The sequence below is a fragment of the Annulohypoxylon maeteangense genome (assembly GCF_022496945.1).
Source record: "Annulohypoxylon maeteangense strain CBS 123835 unplaced genomic scaffold GGS22scaffold_12, whole genome shotgun sequence".
In the NCBI taxonomy this organism is placed as follows: Eukaryota; Fungi; Ascomycota; class Sordariomycetes; order Xylariales; family Hypoxylaceae; genus Annulohypoxylon; species Annulohypoxylon maeteangense.
The window spans coordinates 951243-973216 of NW_025953259.1; the positions used below are offsets into that span (position 1 = coordinate 951243).

Consider the following 21974-nt stretch of genomic DNA (forward strand, 5'->3'; position numbering starts at 1 on the left):
GTTCTATCTTATCTACCTAGGTACTACCTTTTTCATGATCTTCGGCCAATTTTGCCTTCGGTACCTAGTAGACAAAGATTATAATTATAGGAGGTAGGTACTACTAGGTAATAAATTGTTTACTAATCCAATTACCTAAATCCAAGCCCAGGGACATCAGGTCCTGAGTCCCCACGACCTTCCGATACCCCGCCATTATGTAAGCCAATTCATTATGTAATCAATCGAATCTTTCTAATCAATCTACAATTGGCCATCCTGAATCTTGTCAAAAACACACAACAAGCTCCTCGCGAACCGATTACCCACCTACCTACCTAGTTACACCAAATCAAATAACAAAACTTGAATGCTTAAGGCATTCTGTGTTTCCAAGATCTCGCCATTCATATAACCGTCCAAATAACACTCACCAACTAGTTGATATGCATCAGCACAGGTATCATCGACAATTTGATCGATGTAGCCTCGAACGGGTCTCAACAAGTATGGCACCTTCGCCTCGAAGAGCATCGTGACCACATCACCCTCTCGTGCCGTCCATGGACAAAACACGAATGCACCATTTGATGTGCGGAAGAAACAGCGATCCAAGCATGTCAAAGTTTCTATTGTCTCGTAACATCCCGACTTTTCACAGTGGCCTTGGGTCATCTTCAGGATTTTCACTGCCTCCCCCGGGAGATAGTCCCGGTGTGTTCGGAAGTGATTATTAAGTTTTTCCTGAACCTTCTCCGGATTCTGCGCATATTGGAGCAGCACTTCCTTTAAGGTATCGAAGCCCCCGGGGTCCATCATGCGGCCAAATACCCCAAAAATGTCGTCTCTTCCGTTGTAGAAATGCTGTGATCCATTGGGGTATAGTTCCTTTATGGGGGCTTGGGATAGGGTGGTGATATGGTCGAAGGCGTACCCACGAAGCTTTAGGACCATAGGGTTCGATCTTAAACTCAGAAGCTTCTCATCAGGAACCGTGTCGCCAGTAGCTCTAAACGAACATTGTGCCTCGAGTGTTCGACGGGCTAACTTAGAATTTCCGAAGCTGCTCAATGCCCATGTTGGAATCGACCGAGTACCTCCAGGGTTTTTATCACTCGACAGGGACCAAGTCTGGATATTGCTAGGTAGTTAAGCCACCGCTACCACCCTCTTTCGGCGAGCGCTTTATATGTAGGTAAACACGCTTAAGATGCATCTTATCCATCTATACGGCGATAGTAGTGGCTATGATATTCACTCCTGCAGGTGGCGTTATGTTGCAAATTGCACTTCGATGCTGATAGCAATCAAAACTGCCAATGACAATGATCATTCCATCCAACCTATAAGCGCTGTGGCTGTACGTACGCGTGGAGTTGCATCGTAAAAGATACCAATGGTTAACCATGGGAACTAAACATGGATGGAGTCGGTGCCATGATCTTCAGGCTTTGGTTGATTCTTGTGTTCGCTAAGCGACGATGCCGGACCCTGATCATCGGTTTTCAAGCGATATTTCGTTCACAATTCTGTTTATTGTTAATGGAAGCTTATATGGTCGAGGGAGATAGATTGATGCTCAAATCTTAATAAAGTGAGTCGGCAAATGATAACCAAAAGACCGGCGACGATTGAAATAGCCTCGAGCATTGGATTTATCAACAGTGACCGCATAAACCGCCTGTGGTAGGTACCTAGGCACCTACCTGAACCTTGGGGGCCGCCTAAAGGGAGGGGCTTTGTTCGCTCTGTTTCAGACTGGAGCAGGAGCCGAACTCAACGCATAAGTTCGCTAAAATTCAGCGGCCTACAGCACCCCAAAGGCTCCGGGGATGTTACTAGTAGTTTTCGAGTGGTTTTAAAGAAAACACGAAGTTTATGCCTGCGTACCTACCTACCTAGGCACCTACCTAAGTAAGCCCTGTGCGCCCCCTATAAATTTTCTAGGACTCTTTAATTATAACGATCACGCACTATAAATACGCTATAATTCCTCACCAATCCCCTAAATATCGACTAACATTAGGTCTATTATCCCACTTCCTGGTTCGGGTTTATCAACTAACCTAAGGTATGCCCAAGAAATAAATGTTTACAATCTACGACCCCCCATCTCTAACCTTCGATAACATCGACAACTTGGAAATGATTCGTTCCATTACCTACTCGTAGGTAGTACCTAGTAGGCAAGTTCCTTTGGTTTGATTGAATTTTTAAGTAAAAGCAAAAGGCTAAACGCCGAAGAAAATGGGTTGACCGTGATATTTACACAAGTTAACGTCCTTCAAAACCGACTGTCTTTGAACTTATTCATTTGGGTGGAACCTTCCAGTCATACGTCGAACGAATTCCATCATATGCTCTCTGACCTCAACCACCCATCCTGCAAGTCCATCTCGGAATTCTTCTTCGGTCTGGTTCAGGTAATCGGATGCGAGACTCGGATTTTCGGCGTCGAAGAACCGTCTCTCTATTAGTGCCTTGAGGTGATAACGACCGGCTTCTTCGTGGGCGCGGTGCGCCATGAATTCGGGGCTTACTCTAACGCTCGAGCTGGCTGGGAAGAAGTTGCTTTGTTCAATATCGGCTATTTCGCCCACGGGGTAAGGACATGGCAAGGCTTCGAGATGGCCCTCCCACTTCTTGAGATACGTGTCCAGGGGACAGATGAGATCTGGGAAACCAAATTGGCTTCCCGTTATGTCGATAACCCATCGTTCGTCTTGCATGGACACGACTATCACGGTGTGCAGGGGATAGTCATCGGCGGGTCTATCCAGGTTGCCCCCTGGCGACATATATCTTGCCAGTATTCGCGGCTTCACGTCCAGGCAGAATAATTCCATCTCTAAAGCGATTCCTTTCCCTTCGTCAGTCATGCCCATATTAATTTCATACGAGTTAGTCACTCACCTTCTAAAAAGTGGCGGGCTAGAGGACTACATATGCTTGCGCAAGCATTGCAGTTTTGGATGGAGAGTGCTGCCTCTTTGTGTTCGGTAGTAGTAGTGATCCCATCAGGGAATGGGTAATACCATGTATCGAATGGAGGCTCCGGGTTGATATGTAAATGGAGTTCGCCGTTACGGATATTGATTGCCACCAGCGGCCTTCCGTACAAGCATTCGCGGAACGTCATAAAGGTAGCTTTCATCAACTTTGCCGTTCTGAGAAGCTGAACTCGTTTCATTCGCGGCTCACATCTAGTCTTATGCTCCACCAGATGTTGTTGTTGGCACTTCGAATCGCAGTAAACATCGAAGAGCTCGCCATCCGCATACACGGGTACATCATAACAGCTCATACACGTATAAAGATCTGTTAAAACTTCAGCACCACAATTGGCACACACGAGATTTTTGGTAGCCTCCATATTTCGAGGTTGAAATGGCTGTGTGGAAATCGAAGATTGAAAGTGCGGTTAACATGTTTTATGGAAAAGTAGAGGTAAATTGACACGCCAGTGAGATTGGTGATAGCAGCTGACAAAATTGTCCATAGCTCATGTTACTTATGAGATGATCCGCTTTTGAAAGAAATTAATTGGTGCCTTCCTCAGGTAGACAGACAAGAGACCCGGTTCTTGTGGATTCACGACATTCGTTCATGTTGTAACGGCGTTGTGGATATAGCCTCGCCGACAGATAATTTGAAGAAAGAGCTAACTAGGGTTGACGAAGACCGTGCTATCATCAATCGTAAGTAATTTACCGGAACCCGAGGCCGTTTAGGATAAGAAGTTGGAACTGAGGATCAACGAAGACAGCTACACCATTACCCCTTAAAGCAACTCGTCACAAGACATCTAATAAGAGTTTCTCGCTTGGTGAATGTTATTGTATTGATTTTTAGTTAATTCTCTTCTATATAAGGACTATGAATTGTCATCTCGAAGATTTCCTTACTGTGTAAGTGAGAGACCAAGGGAGTTGGAGCGATGAGTTGCACCATGAGTATACCAATATTCTCACATAAATATGAATATTTCAATCGTCCTCGTGTAACATCAAGATCTCGACGGCATTCCCACCCATAACTGCCCGCGCAGCCTCGCTACCCTCCCCTAAAGCCTTCCGAACCGATTCCGCGTTCCACGTCACACTCTCCCACTCACCCTGCTCGTCGGTATTTAGCGGCGGGAAGAACGGGTGATCCGTCCCGAACATCAACCTATCCACGCCACTAGCATCGATCGCTGCCTTCAGCCCAACCTCCGAGTACACGACCGCGTCGAGGAAAATCTGTTCTTTTAAAACTTGCCATATCGTCCTTCTGCTTGGCCCTACCTTCCCTTCTTTTACAAGATGTCCGTCGTGTACAATGCAGCTCTCTATACGCCCTGCTAAGAACGGCAATGTCCCGCCACTATGCGCGAGCACCATCCGAAGCTCTGGTACTTGGTCGAACACGCCGGCAAGATACATGCGTGCGACAGCAATCGTCGTCTCCATCGGGAAGCCAAGGGCTAGCGGGAGGACGTGTCCGTACTCAGCTGCTCGCGGGCCCCAAACCTCGCTCGGGAGTCCATAGTGAGGATGCAGAAACACAGTCAACTTATTAGAGGCTAGAGCGCGGAATACGGGTACCAATGCTGGGTCATCGAGCCCCTTTCCGAGACCTGACGTGCCGAGGATGACGCCTCGGCAGTACTTAAGGCTGCGGACGTATCCTACAGCTGCGAGAAGTGTCTCGGGGAGTGCAGTCAGGGGTAGTGTGGCGAAGAAAAAGAGGCGACCTGGGGCTTCGCCACACATGTTCGAAAATTCTTGGTTGATGGATTTAGCCGTCTCGCCGGCGTCCTCAGGGGCGATGAAGTCAAGCCAGGGATTTGCGAGTGAGATAACTGAGATATCGATCTTATGTGTGTCCATGAAGTGTAACTTCTGGCTTAGTGACGAATAGTGAGTTGTTACAGGCCGGCCGGGGAGGTGGGAAGATGGTTTCCCCGGGTTTTCAGAAGTACTCTTGTCTAGCGATTCCGCCTCGGCGGGTAGAATTATTAAACGAGGTGCCTCCGCACCAGCGAATTTGCGGATTAGAGGGATGCTGTTTCTGGATTCCAGGAGTTGGACGTATGCCGGAGGATACATGTGAGTGTGGATATCCACCACACGAGGTGTCGTTGAGTCCATCGTGTTAATTTCTCACAATCCTTGTGAAATAACTCGATCTATATTTTTCTCAACGAAGATATAAAACGTCGATAATTGTAAGCCGGTTATACAAAAGCTGTCGAAATAAGGTGTTCTTTTTGAGTCCAACCTGTGAATATTCGTTTAGCTGCTTCTTCATCTATGTAGGTACGGAGCAACCCCTATTTTTAGGTTTCTTACCTTTGATACATGCGAGTTATCGTCTTAGGGAAGTGGAGGAAAGTACATACAACCTAAAACCTAGAACCAAGATAACCAAGGTAAACTATACGGATCTTACTAAATGGATCGATCGAACCTTGGATCTTGTATGTCGCAGCAATACCCCACATTGTCCATGTCCCATCTGAATGGAGACATCTTATCTATTGTGGGGTCCCGAGATATTATAGTAAGATATCTCCGATATATGCGGGCGATACCCGAGGTCTTTCGATATCGTTAGTCATGAGTAATTGTACTATATACTAGGTCGAATTGGATATCAAGCTGCATTGTTTCCTCTAGTTTCGGATTGGCTGACAGGATACTTGGCCTCACTGATAAGGAGTCTGCGCAAAGACCAAAAGATATTAAAGGTTTGGGATTCTCACGAGGATTCGTTTCCTATCGGAAGTGGCCGACCTCCACTCACTCTCATCTCAAATAATTATCGTAGCACAACTCGACGACACTTTACTCGCAGTAAGTAAGAGTGTTTTATCTTCCTCTTCTACGTCGAATACTCCAGCTTAGCCTGCCAACTCACGTGTGAGTAACTGACTTTTCATTATAAGAAATCAGTCTAGCAGCTTTGATCTGTGTACTCAATAAGTTAAAAACAATAATGGAGGCAGCGGCAGTGAAAAGCGAGGGCCTTGTCATCCCGGTAGGTCTCCTAGGATAAGTATTCAATCCTAAGCTAGGAGAACGAGTGACTAAGCATAGGAAATACGTAGCTTATTGACTTCTCCCACTTCCTAAATGGAAATCCGGAGCAGAGGAGGGAGACCGCCAAGGCCATCCTTCACGGCTTTCAAACTGCTGGCTTCATCTACCTTAAGGGCCTACCCATCACGTCCGAGTACCGTCAAAATGTGTTTAAGACGTCAGCGAAGTACTTTAGGCTGCCCACTGAGACCAAGATGTCTCACTGCTGGTTGACTCCGGAGGCGAATAGGGGCTACTCGGCACCGGGCCGCGAGAAAACCACGACACTGACCGACATAAACGATGTCAAGAAATTGAGGGACGCCGCGCCCGACTTAAAAGAGAGCTTGGAGATCGGCCGCGAAGGTGAACCTGACCACCCTAACCACTGGCCGGATGAGGAAGGAGAACTAGTGGGCTTCAAGGAGACAATGCTTGATTTCCATAACAAATGCAAGGATCTTCATATGGAAGTCATGCGTGCCATAGCAGTCGGTCTCGGTATCGATGAGGCGTGGTTTGACTGTTACACCGATGTGGGTGATAACACCCTCCGACTTCTTCATTACCCCGAGGTCAAAAAGGACGTCTTCACCATCAATCCAGGCCAAGTTCGCGCCGGAGCACACAGCGACTACGGTTCTATAACCTTGTTGTTCCAAGATTCTCGTGGTGGTTTGCAGGTCCGAAGCCCAACAGGTGTTTTCGTCGATGCGACGCCAATCGAGGATACATGTGTGGTGAACGCCGGTGATTTGTTGGCTAGATGGAGCAACGATAATATCAAAAGCACCATCCATCGTGTGGTAGAGCCACCGTCGGGAGACACCGATGTCTATCCGGCCAGATATAGCATCGCGTAAGTTTATTCAGTCCTGATTGACTTCAAGAATAATTATTAACTGCGCTTTAAGGTACTTCTGCAATCCCAATTACAAGAGCTTTATCGAAGCCATTCCCGGAACGTACGCTGCTGAGACGGAGAGGAAATACGAAGGAATCAATAGCGGGCAATACCTAGTGCAGAGATTAGCGGCCACTTACTAATAGCCACATTATGCCGATTTGATAGGAGGGTTGTTTCAAGTTATGTCTCGCGAAGATCTCATGATGGTATGGAGTACAGCTGTATTCAATGATCGCCAGGACCTGGAGTCGTGGAGATCAGATATTGGACCATGGTACCAGTGGAGGGTTCCTGATATCGGACTTGACTCCTATTCGTGATGTATTGCGTTTTCAGGCTCGACATTGAACGAACCAACATGAATGTAAACTTGGGTTTGTTGTGAAGGTCCGCATTCTGTTATTTAAACAAATCAAATTTCGAAATGACCTGGGGCTTATGCACTTAAATGCTCTTATTTACATAAATATGTGCCAAATTAGGGGAGTCGCCCTCGAATCATAGGTGGGTCCACCTGCTGAAGAAACGTCATTTCAGCAAGAACGAACCATCGGGTCATAGTGGACCTTCCAAGGGTTCTGGCGCTGATCCTACAGCCCTACTCAACTAACAATTAGTGCCTGTATTATGAAGTTCTAGGCCATACTTTATCTGAAACTTTCCATCTCGACCCTCAGCTTTAATTCTTACATCCGATATTATTTTCTCGATGGGGACACAAGATGAAGAAGACACTGTTGTTGTGTTTTATCCATGGCTTCAAGGGTAAGCTAACGTCTATCATTCATGATACATCCTTTTGTCTCTTTCCCCCGTTCCCCGTTCCTCTGTTTCTAACTGATGGCAAATAAAAGGGGGTGATGACACTTTCGGCGAGAAGTCCGAATTCGCCCAACATCTCGCCTCCCTCGTCCGCGCTTCCCTACCAAAAGTTTCCGTTCGCGCCATTACCTATCCTCGCTATGAGACCCGAGGTGACCTAAAAGAATGCGTCGGCCGCTTCCGCGACTGGCTACTAAACAAAGTCATCGACCTCGAAGTTGCCAACGGCACGCACTCCCCGACTATCGATCCATCCGTTCATGTTATCCTAATAGGACACTCTATGGGCGGCATCGTAGCAGCCGATACTGCCATAGCGATAGCATCCGAAGTTCCCATTACCCACGACGACGGCGACAGCGTGGCGCCTAATGTCGGTGAGCCGTTAACCAATGGTCTCATGTTTCCTTATATCCAAGGCGTACTAGCTTTCGATACCCCGTACCTAGGTATTTCTCCCGGCGTCGTGGCGCACGGCGCCGAGGGGCACTACAATAGCGCGGCTGCTGCGCTAACACAACTCAACGGACTATCAAGTATCTTTTGGGGGAACTACAACCAGGCATCCAGTGGAAGCAACGCAAAGAAGCCGCCCGCAGCGCTACCGGCCCCGGAGCCGGTAAAGGAGAAAAAACAAGATAGCGGTTGGGGGTGGGGACGTGTCGCCGTAATAGCCGGAGCAGCCGGAGCCATCGCGGCAGGTGGTGCAGCGGCTTACATGAATCGGGACCAGCTCAACTCGGGGTTCACGTGGGTTAGCTCCCATCTAGAGTTCGTAGGGTGTCTCGCGCGGGGAGCAGAGCTTCGAGAACGGGTGACGCGCATGGTCTGTATTCACAGAGATATGGGGGTCGGATTCGCCAACCTATACACACGATTAGGACGTGCGGCATCGTCGAAGGAGGTCAGCATGGTTGGCACCGTCATGGGAAACCAGCGCACTTTCTGCAATGTGCCCACGAAGAAGGAGTCCGGGTTGTGGTTGGAAGCCATAAATGATAAGGCGAAGGAAGAAATCGGTGCGCATATGGGTAAATCTATCTCTTTGTTTCTCCACTCCCTTTTTATCGACTGGTCCCATTTTTCTCTTTAATGGAGTGCATACCAGCTAAAACACGCACAGCTATGTTCGAGCCGAAGGAGAACCCCGGATACCACAAGTTATCCGAAGATGCTAAGCAACTGATTGTGCGCTGGACACGCAACGAGTGGTATGAAACGAGCACGCGCAAATCGATCGAAGCGTGACCGTATAGTACAATGCGTACTGAGTTTGATTCTATTGTATATTTGTTTTGATACCAACGAACAACCTCTATGATACACCATCCCCCTTTTTGGGGTATCCATGAATATATTATTTCGCGCAAAATGCTCTTGAAACTCGCAGTTCTATGGTAGTATATGACTGAGGTATTTAGCTCTATTTCGAAGCCTTCTTGTCCGACGTCTTAGCTGCCTTCATGACCTTCCTTCTTTGAGCCATCATATGTGTATACAGGATATAGGCGGCTATAGATTCTAATCGTCAGTAACTATGTTTCAATAACTAGAATACGGCAGAATTCACTTACACGGAGGATACACCAATGCCACGTATCCGAATAGCACCGTCGAGTATAAAGGGCTGACCGCCTCCTTGGCGGGCTCAACAGCACGCCAGATCAAGTACGCCTCGCTAGATATGCCGACAGGATACAAGATAAAGAAGGCGTGGTATCGCAGCCAGTGTAGGACATACGGTGGCTTTCCGCCCGACGACAAGCCCAGAGCGAAGTATGAGTATCGAATTATCTCAGTAGTAGCCCAAGCGACCAGCATCGACGAATAGGCCAAGCTCGAATAGCTATCACCGCTATCACTACCGAGGGCTAGTTCGGGGAATAGGTCGGTAATACCCCATACGATCGCGTATCGGCTGAAGACTTGCATAAAGGTCGTGAAAAGGGGGGCACGAACGACGCCTGTTTGTATTAGGACCAGTTAGCAACTAATTGGGTATAAGGTTGAGACGGAGACGTCAGGCCGCTTAAAACACAAGCACAATGGCTATTCGCGCATGGAGGGTACAATGGTAGGCAGAACATACCTAGAAGCGAGTGCAAGACCTCCATACCAGCCACCGTCTGTGTCCATTTGCAGAACTCGCCGACTGTTGGGTACACCAATAGAGGTCCGCCTGTTATATTGGCGCTGACGACGCGACTAAGCACTGTGAGCCAGAGGACCGCAGATACGGCATTGTAAAGGATGAGGTAGCCGTTCTTGATAGGCGACGCCTTCTTGACGGGTTTCGATGTGTCGGCCATGCTAAACGTCGATAGCTTCGGGAAGCAAAGAGATGGGATTTTCGATGTTGTAGTGTAGGGGAGAAAAAAAATTAAGCTACTTCAGCACACAATGCCTTATTAGGTAGTACTAGGTACTTAATTGATGTCTTGTTGGCAGGTGGGGAGCTGAAAATTGGTTGGGGTTCATCCACTATACCTAGACCGATGCAAGGGAGTACTAGGTACGTAGGCCAGCTCAGCTAATCCAGCTACTTAATTCCCCCACTATAACTTTTAAACTCCCCAAGTTTATTATAATGCATCTCTACAAAGCTAGTTCTACTAATTACCTACCCAGGTACCCGAGTATCTAGAAACAAACCGTACTCCATTCATGAAGGCTTTCCTAGCCTAACCATCCATTAGCATAAATTTAATGCCATATCAATTTCTAAAGTAAACCCCCTAATCGTCTGTGAGATCGATGAATACCGGGGAGGGCGCAGGCCGTGGATTGTCGTCGCTCAGGTCGATAATTGCATCCGCCTTCCGTTTCGATTCTTTCTTGATGGCAGGCTTACGCTCTTCTTTCACGTTACCACCCCCCTAATCCAAGTTAATTACTTACGAAATCATATCGGCGTATGATAACGACATACCTGCAGCTGTTCGAGTCTCTCTCGAGCCAACCGTTCCAATTCCGCCCGCGACATGTGGGCAATACCTCGTCTTGCGCCTGGGCTAGGAGATGGAGTTCGAGGAATAATCATCTCACGTTTGAGAGCATCTAAGAAGTTAGTTCAGAGCTGTCCGAGAATCGAAATATACCATCCTTTTTTACCTCTTGATCTGTAGTGAAATTGGAATACCGCAATTGGCGCCTTATCCAAGTACTCCGTCTCAGAGAATCTCAGAGCACCGATTTTGTTGGGTGGTGAAAGGCTTAGAACGAGATTGAGGTTAGTATTGAGTTTATTTCCTCTCTTTTAGCTCGAGGCACTCACGATGTACCATGCGATATCGCTTTACCCTTAAGACTCTTCTCGGACAGTTCATATTCAGAAGCTTTACCGGCTTTTGTAGGGGGAGGAGAGTTATCCAGGATTTTACACCGATGAATTTCGATCACGATAGTTCCAAGGTTCTTAGCAACCTCCATGTCGCCTCGAATGCGATCCTTCGACACGTCGTCAACTAAAGTATGAATATATCAGCCAACCATTCCCGCACGTGTAAAGTATAGTATACTAATACCAGTTGTAACGGTGGAAAACTTGAATTTCTGGCCTTGCCATTCCCGTGTTTCCGTGTTATAGAATACTCTGTCTTGGACTTCATATACCTTACGATTGGCGACTAAGTGATGTTTCCCAATTAAGACACCACGGAGATAAGTCCCATCAGCCTTGAGCCGTAGACAAAGGGAGTGGTTTCGATAGCTCCAATCGTAATTTCCAGTGAAATTGTATTTAATACTGAAATTAGTACCGTCGATGCATTCGATGTACTTTGTCGAAGTAGGGTAATTTTCTACCCCAGCTGGCTGTTCCGATGCATCAGGATCGTCATATTCGACAGCATCGCGTCCGGCAACTACCACGGTGACTTCCACACCGGGAAGTTCTTCCAGTATTGCCATGACGAATATCTTCAATATTATTTAGTATCTCTAAAGTTAGCTTTGCGTAACGAGGTGGGCGAGAAGTAAATGGGATTGTAAAATAGGTACTTAGTAGTGTTAAAGTAGCAAACACGCGACCGCGTTGGGACGTTGCAAAATAGTAGGCCCCTCTTATAGTGTAGGTAGGTACCTATTAACTACTAAATTACCTGGTGGTGCACGGACACGTTCAAATATGTTACACAAAGGCGCCAGCGACGACTACGATTGCCTGAGATAGATATACCTGTTTGATAATCAAGTACCTACCTAGTACCTCAGGTATTCAATCGTGTCGCCAAATAAATCACGCATAACCTACTAGGTATAGTCGCTAATATCTAGCACCCTTACCAAAGTAACGAGTATGTAGGTACCTAGTAGGTATTAGTAGAAAAAGCAAGAGCATCCATCTTTAGGACGCAACGCACATAGGGCTAGTTTATGCAAGATACAAGATGTACCCAATCACCACTCCCAATCCAGGAAACCCCATGTACCACTAGAACATAATATTTACTTCTATGGTAAAAGTATAAATACTCCTAGGTATGTAGGTATCCATCTGCTTCAACGCGTAGCCTTAGGCATTGCATTACCTAATATATCAACAGAATGTGATGTGAAGGGAAGAGTAGAAGTTGGTTTACATCGCCCTGTACGTCACTCTTGATCATATAAGGCATATCGAATGGCAGACCTTCCTCCTTAATCCCGACCCCTACAGTGGTAATCCGAAGACGTTACAGAGATAGGAGAGGATATATCAGATAGGCCAGGTGAGGCTGGCGCAATTGTTACCTGCTCAGAATCAGCCTCTGTGATCTCTTGGGGTCTGACCACAGCTATAATCGTGTCGATGGTGATCCTTGGCGGTACGCTGTCTACCAACTGCTCCGAAAACGTAACCCCCTCATCATTCCGCACAGCGTCCAACCGCACAACAGGGGTAGTGATGAGGCTTATCGTCGACACCAACGCAAGATCCGGAATGTTGACTGTAGGAGTTGCGAAGACACTTCTAGTGCTGTTAGTGAGCGCAGCACATGGCACAACCGGCCCTATCGTAAAAGAGTCATTGCTGCCGAATAAGGCATCGTTTATCCGAGGCGCTACTCCGAGGAGAGCTTTGGTTACTAAACCAAAAGTTTTCATGGTAAATAATAACTTTATATGAACGACTCAAATTGGTTGTGTTATCTGGGTCGGTCGGGGGGAAGGGAAGAAAAGTGTCGAGTCTATGGGACCCGCTGAGGTTATATAGATATATAAAGCTCGAGTCATCAATGGATGTAGTTTCTAGACACCAAGTCAATATGTCCCATTCCTTCAAGAATCTAGTCATATATGACAAGGGAAGTCGTAGCAGATGGTTTGTTCTAGGCGAGAACTCATCCATACCTAGCAAACAGAAATTTCTTGAAGATTAGAATCATGCAAGGAGAATGCCACAGCGTGATGTGCCATAAATATAGCAACAGAGGATATCTCAGGCACTACCTACCTACATTACGCAGATATTGCTAGTTACCCTGTCATTTGTCGCAGAAAACTGAGAGTGTGTCATTAATGAATAGGAGGTGCAGGTGCATCGTAACAATTACGATCGGGTACTTACCTACCAAGTATCTAGGTAGTTTTAATATACTGTTTGATACCAGGTAGGTAGAGGTAGTTATCACGAACAACTACATACAATCCCACGATGACTTATGAACATGTATACCTAGGTATCCTCAGGTTGATTTCGAGAAAGTAAAGCGTAGGTACTTGAAGGTAATCCCTAACTAGATTTTATCTTAACGTACGCCGCCCCAATCCATCAGGGTAGCCATTGAACTTCAAACAATTTGAAATCAACACTGAGTGAGTCGGCCGTGTCCTTTCCTGGACGGGCTACCAACGGACTGACATCTATGGTCCATTCTTCGCCACCGGCCTCGTCCTCGTCTGCGAGCACCCAGCATATCTCCTGCAGAAACAAGTATTAGTCAAAATTTCCTCTCAAGATTCTTAAGATAATATAAAGGGGGAGGTGCGTATAATACTAGGTACGTACCCGCAGTGGGATCTTGTCAACAACGCTACCATCCTTGTCGGAAACAACCCTATACACCCAAAGACTCTTCCCAAGCTCATCACCCTCACGAACAATCTCAATGGTGACACCCCCTGCTTTCGCAGGTTCGATCTCGTTTTCTTTTAGTATCAGGGGTGCGACGCTCCAGTCCGCCCAGCGATCACAACCTACAGTACTAAGCTGCGGCTGTCCGAGGTAGAATTCAATACCCGTCTTGATCCATTTCTCGGGTGGGTTTACAGAAGCATCGGACAGGCGTTTTGGCACAAGTAGGAGACCTGCTTGGTCATATCGTTCGGTCCACTCGGCCCAGAAGGTAACACGAGCTGATTGAAACTTCTTAAGGGGGCCCGAGACAGTATTGGTGATCGGAGCTGGCTGGCGTCAGCAAAGAGGTGGGGAGAGAATGAGGGGAGTTAGTACCATTGAACACGTTTGTGCTAGGCGGTTTTCTCCAGATGTCCGTACCAGGAGGAGCATCGAGGGAAAAGGAGATTTTCGTCGTATTCATGATGGAAACTAGGTGATTATGGATGAGCTAAGTGCTTAATATTCTGAAGAATTAAATTATATAAATGAGTTTATGATACATACCTAGTACTCTTCCGGCCAACATCTAGGAAGTTATGACTTACCCCAAGTGTGGAATGACTTGTTGAAGCCTGGGAATACGAGCTGCTTTATACACAGGAGAAAGCTCTGCCGATGATGGTCCGGCGGCCCTAGCTGCTCGCCAAGGTCTTTATAAGTACGGAGTTGCTGTGTTCGTTCAATATTATGTAGGTACCTACACAATATCACCTTCTTTGAAAGGTACCTTAAGATGCGTTATTCACTTATGACCATCTTCTCAATATACGCTTCAGTATTCAATCAGTATATTGTCTATATCGGAGTTTCCAAAATAAAACGAAACTTTTCGTACTGGTCGATATAGAATAACCACTCCTTCCCCATAAAATAACCTTGAATGCGGAGGTACCCGTTTCGATTTTCAGGTAGGTACTAGGTAAGCTTGCATACTTACTACTGGGTGGCGTAACTTCCTTCCGTCATGACAATAGGCGTGCGTACCTAGCTCATGTAAATTGTTAACCGGCTTCCATCGTTGTTTCCGGGAGCGGGATGCGCCGTCGTCTTTTCAATTCCTCTCTAGGTAATTAGAGCAAGACCTTTGGTTCCTGCGGATCATCTTCTAATTAGGCCAACCCCTTATAAATGCATCCTGTAGATCGTCAATCTCATCTCTACTTACAAGCTTCCAAGGTTATTATCATATATTGATAGTTGACTTTCAGAAGTAGAGGTCTATAGTGGGTAGCGTTATCGATTCCGAAGTGGAACTCGAATGGAATGGCTATTTTCTCAAGGTTAGAAAAATCCTAAGTTCGGGTTTAAAATAATAATACTAACCATTATTGAGGTAATACGATTGTTGTAGGTAAAGACCATCCCCGTTAAACCATAAAGGGGTTGGTAATGAGATCGGGATTTCTATCATAAACCCCGCATCGCGCCTCCGCTTGAGTCGGTTTTCACAACCGAAAGCCCCGGGTCGCCCATGGTCCATGGATTTGTTTCCTGGCTCATAGCGGTACTTGCCGTCCAAACAAAACGATTAATAACGGCTGACGGTTACGGATTCATAATCTTTTGATACCGAACCATTCATTGTACCATTTTCTTACTATTCATCTGCGTCACCCCTGAACACGCCATGATTCCCGTCGCAATCGTTGGTGGCGGTCCAGTCGGGCTCGTTTCCTCAATTCTTTTATCTATGAGTGGTATAGACCATATCGTATTTGAGCAATATCCTGACACATCGATTCATCCGAAGGCATTGGGTATCAATCAAAGAACAGTTGAAATCTTCCAGCATTTGGGGATTGAGGAAGAACTCATCAAACACCGTGCTCCATTTGAATCAGTCTCTCATACCGCGTGGTATACCGGCTTAGGAAAAGAGGATATCGAAATAGTGAAGAGGGAAGCTTGGGGCGCTGGGGAGCGTTCCGAAGAATATCAGCGTAACAGCCCCGCCCAATATAGTATATTGCCACAGATACGCTTAGAACCCATCCTGAAGCGTCGAGCCTTGAGTCTAAACCCGAATGCTATACGATACAGTACGAAAGTTCTCGGCGTTCGGGAAGAGGACGAATCGGTGATTCTTCTCGTTCGCACTAAAGATGGAGTCGAGGAAGAAGTTCACGCGCAATACGTGCTGGGCGCTGATGGCGGTCGTGGGTTTGCGCAAAACATCGGGATCGATTGGGAAGGAAAGCAAGACATTGTAGAGATGATGACCGTGCACTTCAAAGCTGAGCTTGAGGCTCTTCATCCGGATAAGAACGTTTTTCTCTCCTGGCTTATTAATCCAACGATGAGAGGAAGTCTCGGGACGGGCTACTGCTATCATATCGGCCCCTACTATCCAGAAAGAGAGGCAAATTCGGAGTGGGTATTCGCCTTCCCTCGTCTGCCAGAAGACCCAAGTACTTTCGAGAATGAGGATACGATTAAGCGAATTCAAAGGAGTTTAGGCATCCCAGACTTAGATATCAATCTTCTGAGCATCAGCAGCTGGACGGTTAACGCGATTGTAGCACAGCAATATAGGAGCAAAGGTGGAAAGGTCTTCCTAGTCGGAGACGCAGCTCATCGATTCCCGCCGTGGGGTGCGCTTGGAATGAACACAGGGATCCAGGATGCTTACAATCTCATTTGGAAACTTGTGTTTGCTCTCCGGTCGCCTGATCCAAAACGCTTCGACAATCTCCTCGATACCTATGAAGCTGAGAGACAGCCTATCGCTCGTCGGGTCGCGTCGAACAGTCTGTCGAATATGCTCAATCATGGCAATGTGATGGACACCGCTATCGGGATCTCGCCCGACGCAGCTGTCGAAAGTAATCTCGAAGCGGTTAGGGCATTCTCTGACCCAAACCATCCTCAATACAAGGCGAAGAGGGATGCGGTTAAGAAGGCGGCAGAAGATCTAGATCTTGAATTTAATGCTCCAGGCATAGAGATCGGTTGGTTCTATCCGAGCGCAGACATAAACCGTGAAGGCGATAAGACACGCCATGATGGTCAATTGCTAGAAGACGGTGAGTATGACATTACGGACTACCATCCTTCGACTATCCCGGGCCACAATTTACCGCATGCCTGGTTGAAAAGGGGAGATAAAGAAGTGTCAACGCGGCATCTGATCCGACATGACTCGTTTCTGCTTTTGGTGAATTCACCTCAATGGGTGCCGCTCCAGAGCGAACTCATCCACGTGGAAGTTATCGACAATAAAGAAGGATGGACAGATCGAGACGGTACGTGGAATAGGTTATGTAATGTAGGATCTACAGGTGCTGTTCTAGTCAGGCCGGATGGCATAGTTGCATGGCGAGCGCAGGAATGGATATATGAGCGGGAATGGATCTATGAGGGTAAGGGATTGTTTCCTGGCGTATTAGATAATGTCCTAAAACCTCGCCGCCACGAAGATTAGTAACCAATATATCACTTACGTAACCACATTTTATAAAAATAATCTCCAATGCTTATGTAAAGAGGGAGGTGAGATAAAATGAGTCAGCAGAAACGCCACGGAGCTGTTTAGTCATTGTCCTTTTTCTTTCTCTGGCTCTATCATGTGGGCTCCTACCAATCTTCCATCGGCCATGACTCTTTCTGACTGGCGGACGTGCCAAAGGACGAAAGGATATACAAGGTCGCATATGAGAGACACACCGCCGATGAAGATACTCATCGGGTGAGTGAAGTAAGAATGTGCTTCTGGCCAATACCACCATAACAAGCCGTTGCAAAAGCCTAGACCAAGGAGAGACCCAGTAATCCTGCATAGCCTTTCTAATGTTAGCTCCAAGGAATTCGATTCGATTAGAAGAGATTTAGGGTTCTTCAGAGTGATTAAGATGGGGCGAAATAATAGGCAGGACAAAGAGGGACAGGAGGAAAGAGGATTCACCAAATTATATATCCAGTTCCTCCAGAATGTCCACGAATACCGAGCATTGCCACGCTGGAGCTGCTAAGAACAAGCTGGGCAACCCCAGCTGACCAATAAGCCAACTCCGTCGTATCATATCCGTCCTGGCCATAGTACCATTTGCCGGATTTATCACCGATACCGATTCCCGGACGCGATAGCCACCACGAGACAAAGGCGTAGTGACCCCAGCACCCTATCGCTAGCATAAGAGCTAAGATAGAAGCCATGTGTCGGCCGACGAACTTGTTGGTGGACGCCCACTCCTCAGGTGCAAACTTCACGGTGGTATAAATTAGCCCTAGGTCTAGTATGAGCCAGAGGGTGAAGCCGAGCTTCTCGAACAGCATCTCGGCCACGTAAAAGCCGTATACGATCTCCCAGCTGACATTAATCGCCAGACCTAAGAGGGGCATTCCGTATGAGCGCGTCTGGATGCTACGACGTGTTATTAGAACATACGCGATGCACCAGAAGAACACGCCAGAGCCGAGAAGTACGGTCGATAATGGTACAAGCCATTGCGGCGCGTGTGAGGGTGCGATATCCGAAGATCCCATTCTCAGAAGTTGTCTTGGGTTCAGCCGTGGCGTCGCCTATGAGACATTCAGTAGCAGTGTGCATGTCGAAGCTTGGAATATTCTACTTACCGCAACATCTTCATCCCTTACATAGTGGGTCTAGGTGCCTATTTTACAGAACCATCACATCGGTTTTGTGGCTCTACCTAAACCATGATGGGCAAGTGGGTGGTGCACACGCCACGCCATACCTAAGCATTTATCACCAAAGGACTAGAATCCCATTCCCAAACCACAGAAATGATACAGTTGAAATTTAATAATTACCGATGATTTGAAGATATTCATCTTATTGAGTTTGAAAAGAATCAATTCAGGACATACTTACTATTCGGGAAGCTTTCCTTGGGCTTTGGTGACGGTGAACGTGAAGAAAAGCTGGGATTTTAGATTCATCCCTTAACCGACCGGATAGCCAGAGTCAGTATGGGATAAAAGAATCTTACTAATAAAAGAGGGAACTTGAATAGGTAGAAAATAGCCTGAATCTTTATCTTGCATGAACTTGAGATATTACTCAAGCTGAAATACTCATCCCGTCCCAGGTGATGATAATCTAGGTACCTAACCAATCAAAAGACGGTATCTTGAATGCGGCGGTGGTATGTACTCGCAGCCATCATTCCTTAACCAGTGACAATCTGAAATTTAAGAATATTTGTCTCGCCAAAGCACGCCATGTGTGAGAACGCTGCAGCCAGCCGTGTAACCAATATCTCGATCGCCTGCATGTTTTGTAGCATCTGCAATCGACTGTGTTGCAATGAGCCTTCAAGCTTTAGGAATAGCAATTGAGGTATCCACGAGTTTGATGTTCATATCGTCAGAGTTGAGGGTTAAGGATTCTTGGCTGCTGGTATAAAAGTCTAGAAATATATCTAAAAGTAATATACCTTTTACTGTGATATACTATGTAGAAATCGAGTTACATATATTCAGGATATGCATATCCAGGTACTTACATTAGGTAGGTAGTACATCAATACCCTACCGTTCAGCTCTTAGAAGGATGACTTCATTCACCAAGATTTTCTCTTAACTATTCTAAGGGAATGTTAAAAAGACAAATAGCAGCTCAATTAAGAAAACGCCTTCATATCTCACCTCGCCCATTAACAACCATGGATCAGTCATCCCGAAAACGTATCAATCCGGATCATCCGAGCCCGCAGCCGTACTATGCGTATAACAACTCATGGCAGCAGGCGGACGTCAGCCCGTTGAGTGAGACACATAACGGAAAGAGCATTACGAGGCTTTCATTATTCAGCTGGAATATAGACTTCCGGATCCCCTACGCCAAAGAGCGGATGAACACCGCCTTAGACTATCTTGGAGATCTTCTGGAGAAATTACCATCAACGACGGCCTCGGTCATATTTCTACAGGAATGCATCGCACAAGATCTCCGTACGATTGGGGATAAGCCGTGGGTTAGGGAGAAGTTTTATTTCACGGACATCAACACCTCGAACTGGGCGGATGACTACGGCACCATTACGCTGGTGGACCGTCGTCTGACTATCACGTCCTGCTTCCGCGTGCATTACGAGAAGACACGCATGGGTCGCGATGCCTTCTTTATTGACATATTACTCGACGGCAGTAGTAGTGGACAAACCAAAACTATCAGGTTGTGTAACTCGCACCTTGAATCCCTTGCTTTCGATCCTCCTTTTCGACCGCCTCAGGTGCAGGTTATGGCGAAGTATATGCACGAGGATGGCGTGGATGGCGCATTGGCGGCAGGCGATTTCAACGCAATACAGCCTTTCGACAAGACGCTCCACTCAGACAATGGTCTCAAGGACGCATATCTCGAGCTAGGTGGCAAGGAAGATAGTAATGACGGGCATACTTGGGGGCAGCAAGCATCAACCGAGGAGAGGGATAAGTATGGATTGTCAAGGATGGATAAGGTGTACTTCACGGGAAGTCTTAAGTTGCACAAATTTGAAAGATTCGGCATAGATGTCCAACTTGATAGAAACGAACTAGAATTAGAGAGTGAGTATATCGTGTCGTCTTACGGGTATGAAAAGCCTTGGGTTACGGATCATTTGGGAGTTATGGCTGAAGTAGAAGTTGTTGATTGATCTATATACGCTTTTTGATGACCGAGTAAATATCAGGGGAAACAAGTTGTACGAGATCCAATATATATCAGTATGATTTCAAACTGATGTAACACGATAAGGGGTAGGAAAACGAACCATAATATTTACATGAAGATCCTCGGCACGATCTCTATCAAGCAATGATTTCACGCCAACAATGATTCATATCATGCTAAATATTTATTTTCGTCTGAACGCTCTCAGGATCAGCATCCCATCATCCACGTAATTGTATTCCAAAAACCAAACCGATACTCCTAATAAAATAGAAATATGTGGTCGTAGGCATCACTGCCGTTTAGACCGGGTATCTGACCATAACTTATCCACAATCTGAAAAACAGCCGTGACATCACGCATGACATCCTCGTCGACCTTCCCACCAACCCTCTGTTGAATCTTATCCGGATGCCACCTAACCCGCTCCTCTTTCAACCTCGCCAAAAACTCCGCCTCACCCACATCCTCGGCATCGATTCCCAGAATGAAAAAGTCCCTCACAGCATCCGCACTCACATCCTCCCGCCGTCCACTCCTAACCGGCCAACCCATCTCCTCAATGCGCCCATCCCAACCCGTCCATATCTTCAAATACTCCTCAAACCCCACCCTCCACCCCCTCCTCCGTCTCCTCTCCTCACCCCTCCTCAAACTCCTCTCCATCTCCCTCGTCAGCCTTCTAGCCTCCTCCTCCTCACCCTTCTTTTTCTTCCGCATCTCTTCCCGTCTAGCCCGCTCTTCCAGCAACCCCGCGTGTGTCTTCTCCCACATGCGTTGACGCACGAAGGCCGCGTACTCGTCGTCGTCCATGCGCTCGAGCTCGCCATCGGGACCTGCACGCGCGTTAGGGTACACGTGGATCGGCTGCCCGTATACGTTCTGCCAATACGCAGCACCTTCATCGTCGGCCATTGCGTCGAAGAGGGATTCCCGGAACGCGCTTTCTGTGTCTAGCGGTTGTGGCTCGAATGGGTTTGGTGGCGTGGGGGAGCGAGAGCGGCGTCGCTTGTGCCGGTGGTGGTGATGGTGATGTCTGTGTCTATGGCGACGGTGGGAGGAGTCTTCGTCTGCGGCATTGTGGTCTTGGTCATGGTTACGATCGCGATCGCGGGAAGAGTGGCGATGAGAGCGCGAGGTCTTCTTTGATTTGAATCGGAATTTTGAAGTCTTCTTCTTTTCTCTTGCCTCCGTAGTCTCCTCGTTAGCATCTAGTGATGCTGATGGTTGTTCGTTATCTGTATCAGGATGTGGAGGTGGCGCCTCTTCGGGGGGTGTATAAGATTCTATTATAGGCGATTCCGAACGGCGGTCAGGGTTGATAGAGGAAAGTATATGTCGCCGCTTTGGCGAGCCTGGTTCCGTAGTCATCGTGGGTACATGTTGCGCAATCGTTCCTTCGCTGAAGAAAGCTAGAAAAACCGACGTTGTATTTGATGGTCAAAAGTTGAATGTTGCAAGTTGAAAGTGGGATGATCTTCTATTTG

At 47.0% G+C, this 21974-nt stretch overlaps 12 protein-coding genes across 12 annotated transcripts; 4 read left to right on the forward strand and 8 right to left on the reverse strand.

Moving 5' to 3' along the window:
* Window positions 1-231: 231 nt before the first annotated feature.
* GGS22DRAFT_167475 (uncharacterized protein) lies at window positions 232-1601 on the reverse strand. Its single transcript, XM_047961983.1, has one exon. The coding sequence runs from the start codon at window positions 931-933 to the stop codon at window positions 322-324; it is 612 nt and encodes a 203-aa protein (XP_047817420.1). The 5' UTR covers window positions 934-1601; the 3' UTR covers window positions 232-321.
* A 2193-nt stretch (window positions 1602-3794) lies between these two features.
* GGS22DRAFT_33436 (uncharacterized protein) lies at window positions 3795-5744 on the reverse strand. Its single transcript, XM_047966835.1, has 2 exons — window positions 5363-5744; window positions 3795-5241 (listed from the first exon to the last, which is right to left on the reverse strand). Exon 2 carries the CDS (start codon window positions 5109-5111, stop codon window positions 3966-3968), a length of 1146 nt encoding a protein of 381 aa, XP_047817421.1. The 5' UTR covers window positions 5112-5241; window positions 5363-5744; the 3' UTR covers window positions 3795-3965.
* GGS22DRAFT_33421 (thymine dioxygenase) lies at window positions 5723-7184 on the forward strand. The gene is made up of 4 exons (XM_047966834.1): window positions 5723-5816; window positions 5909-6000; window positions 6071-6900; window positions 6956-7184. Exons 2-4 carry the CDS (start codon window positions 5959-5961, stop codon window positions 7086-7088), a joined length of 1005 nt encoding a protein of 334 aa, XP_047817422.1. The 5' UTR covers window positions 5723-5816; window positions 5909-5958; the 3' UTR covers window positions 7089-7184.
* A 486-nt stretch (window positions 7185-7670) lies between these two features.
* On the forward strand, window positions 7671-9018 carry GGS22DRAFT_190248 (uncharacterized protein; the record flags this gene model as incomplete). The annotated part of the gene is made up of 3 exons (XM_047964951.1): window positions 7671-7713; window positions 7803-8801; window positions 8894-9018. 3 exons carry the CDS (start codon window positions 7671-7673, stop codon window positions 9016-9018), a joined length of 1167 nt encoding a protein of 388 aa, XP_047817423.1.
* Window positions 9019-9193: 175 nt separating this feature from the next.
* GGS22DRAFT_190249 (PTPLA-domain-containing protein) lies at window positions 9194-10079 on the reverse strand (the record flags this gene model as incomplete). The annotated part of the gene is made up of 3 exons (XM_047964952.1): window positions 9194-9282; window positions 9345-9734; window positions 9860-10079. The coding sequence occupies 3 exons, from the start codon at window positions 10077-10079 to the stop codon at window positions 9194-9196; spliced, it is 699 nt and encodes a 232-aa protein (XP_047817424.1).
* A 141-nt stretch (window positions 10080-10220) lies between these two features.
* Window positions 10221-11810, reverse strand: GGS22DRAFT_167494 (uncharacterized protein). The gene is made up of 5 exons (XM_047961984.1): window positions 11295-11810; window positions 11045-11234; window positions 10882-10982; window positions 10700-10827; window positions 10221-10646 (listed from the first exon to the last, which is right to left on the reverse strand). Exons 1-5 carry the CDS (start codon window positions 11677-11679, stop codon window positions 10506-10508), a joined length of 945 nt encoding a protein of 314 aa, XP_047817425.1. The 5' UTR covers window positions 11680-11810; the 3' UTR covers window positions 10221-10505.
* Window positions 11811-12408: 598 nt separating this feature from the next.
* On the reverse strand, window positions 12409-12855 carry GGS22DRAFT_190251 (uncharacterized protein; the record flags this gene model as incomplete). Its single annotated transcript, XM_047964953.1, has 1 exon — window positions 12409-12855. One exon carries the CDS (start codon window positions 12853-12855, stop codon window positions 12409-12411), a length of 447 nt encoding a protein of 148 aa, XP_047817426.1.
* A 667-nt stretch (window positions 12856-13522) lies between these two features.
* Window positions 13523-14291, reverse strand: GGS22DRAFT_190252 (uncharacterized protein; the record flags this gene model as incomplete). Its single annotated transcript, XM_047964954.1, has 3 exons — window positions 13523-13672; window positions 13760-14154; window positions 14204-14291. The coding sequence occupies 3 exons, from the start codon at window positions 14289-14291 to the stop codon at window positions 13523-13525; spliced, it is 633 nt and encodes a 210-aa protein (XP_047817427.1).
* Window positions 14292-14891: 600 nt separating this feature from the next.
* GGS22DRAFT_33512 (FAD binding domain-containing protein) lies at window positions 14892-17529 on the forward strand. Its single transcript, XM_047966836.1, has 2 exons — window positions 14892-15150; window positions 15204-17529. The coding sequence occupies exon 2, from the start codon at window positions 15498-15500 to the stop codon at window positions 17289-17291; it is 1794 nt and encodes a 597-aa protein (XP_047817428.1). The 5' UTR covers window positions 14892-15150; window positions 15204-15497; the 3' UTR covers window positions 17292-17529.
* Window positions 17403-18352, reverse strand: GGS22DRAFT_190254 (uncharacterized protein; the record flags this gene model as incomplete). The annotated part of the gene is made up of 2 exons (XM_047964955.1): window positions 17403-17649; window positions 17772-18352. 2 exons carry the CDS (start codon window positions 18350-18352, stop codon window positions 17403-17405), a joined length of 828 nt encoding a protein of 275 aa, XP_047817429.1.
* An 861-nt stretch (window positions 18353-19213) lies between these two features.
* On the forward strand, window positions 19214-21106 carry GGS22DRAFT_167507 (Endonuclease/exonuclease/phosphatase). Its single transcript, XM_047961985.1, has 2 exons — window positions 19214-19340; window positions 19458-21106. Exon 2 carries the CDS (start codon window positions 19495-19497, stop codon window positions 20467-20469), a length of 975 nt encoding a protein of 324 aa, XP_047817430.1. The 5' UTR covers window positions 19214-19340; window positions 19458-19494; the 3' UTR covers window positions 20470-21106.
* Window positions 20625-21940, reverse strand: GGS22DRAFT_195260 (uncharacterized protein). The gene has a single exon (XM_047965644.1). It carries the CDS (start codon window positions 21856-21858, stop codon window positions 20779-20781), a length of 1080 nt encoding a protein of 359 aa, XP_047817431.1. The 5' UTR covers window positions 21859-21940; the 3' UTR covers window positions 20625-20778.
* Between the last annotated feature and the right edge of the window lie 34 nt (window positions 21941-21974).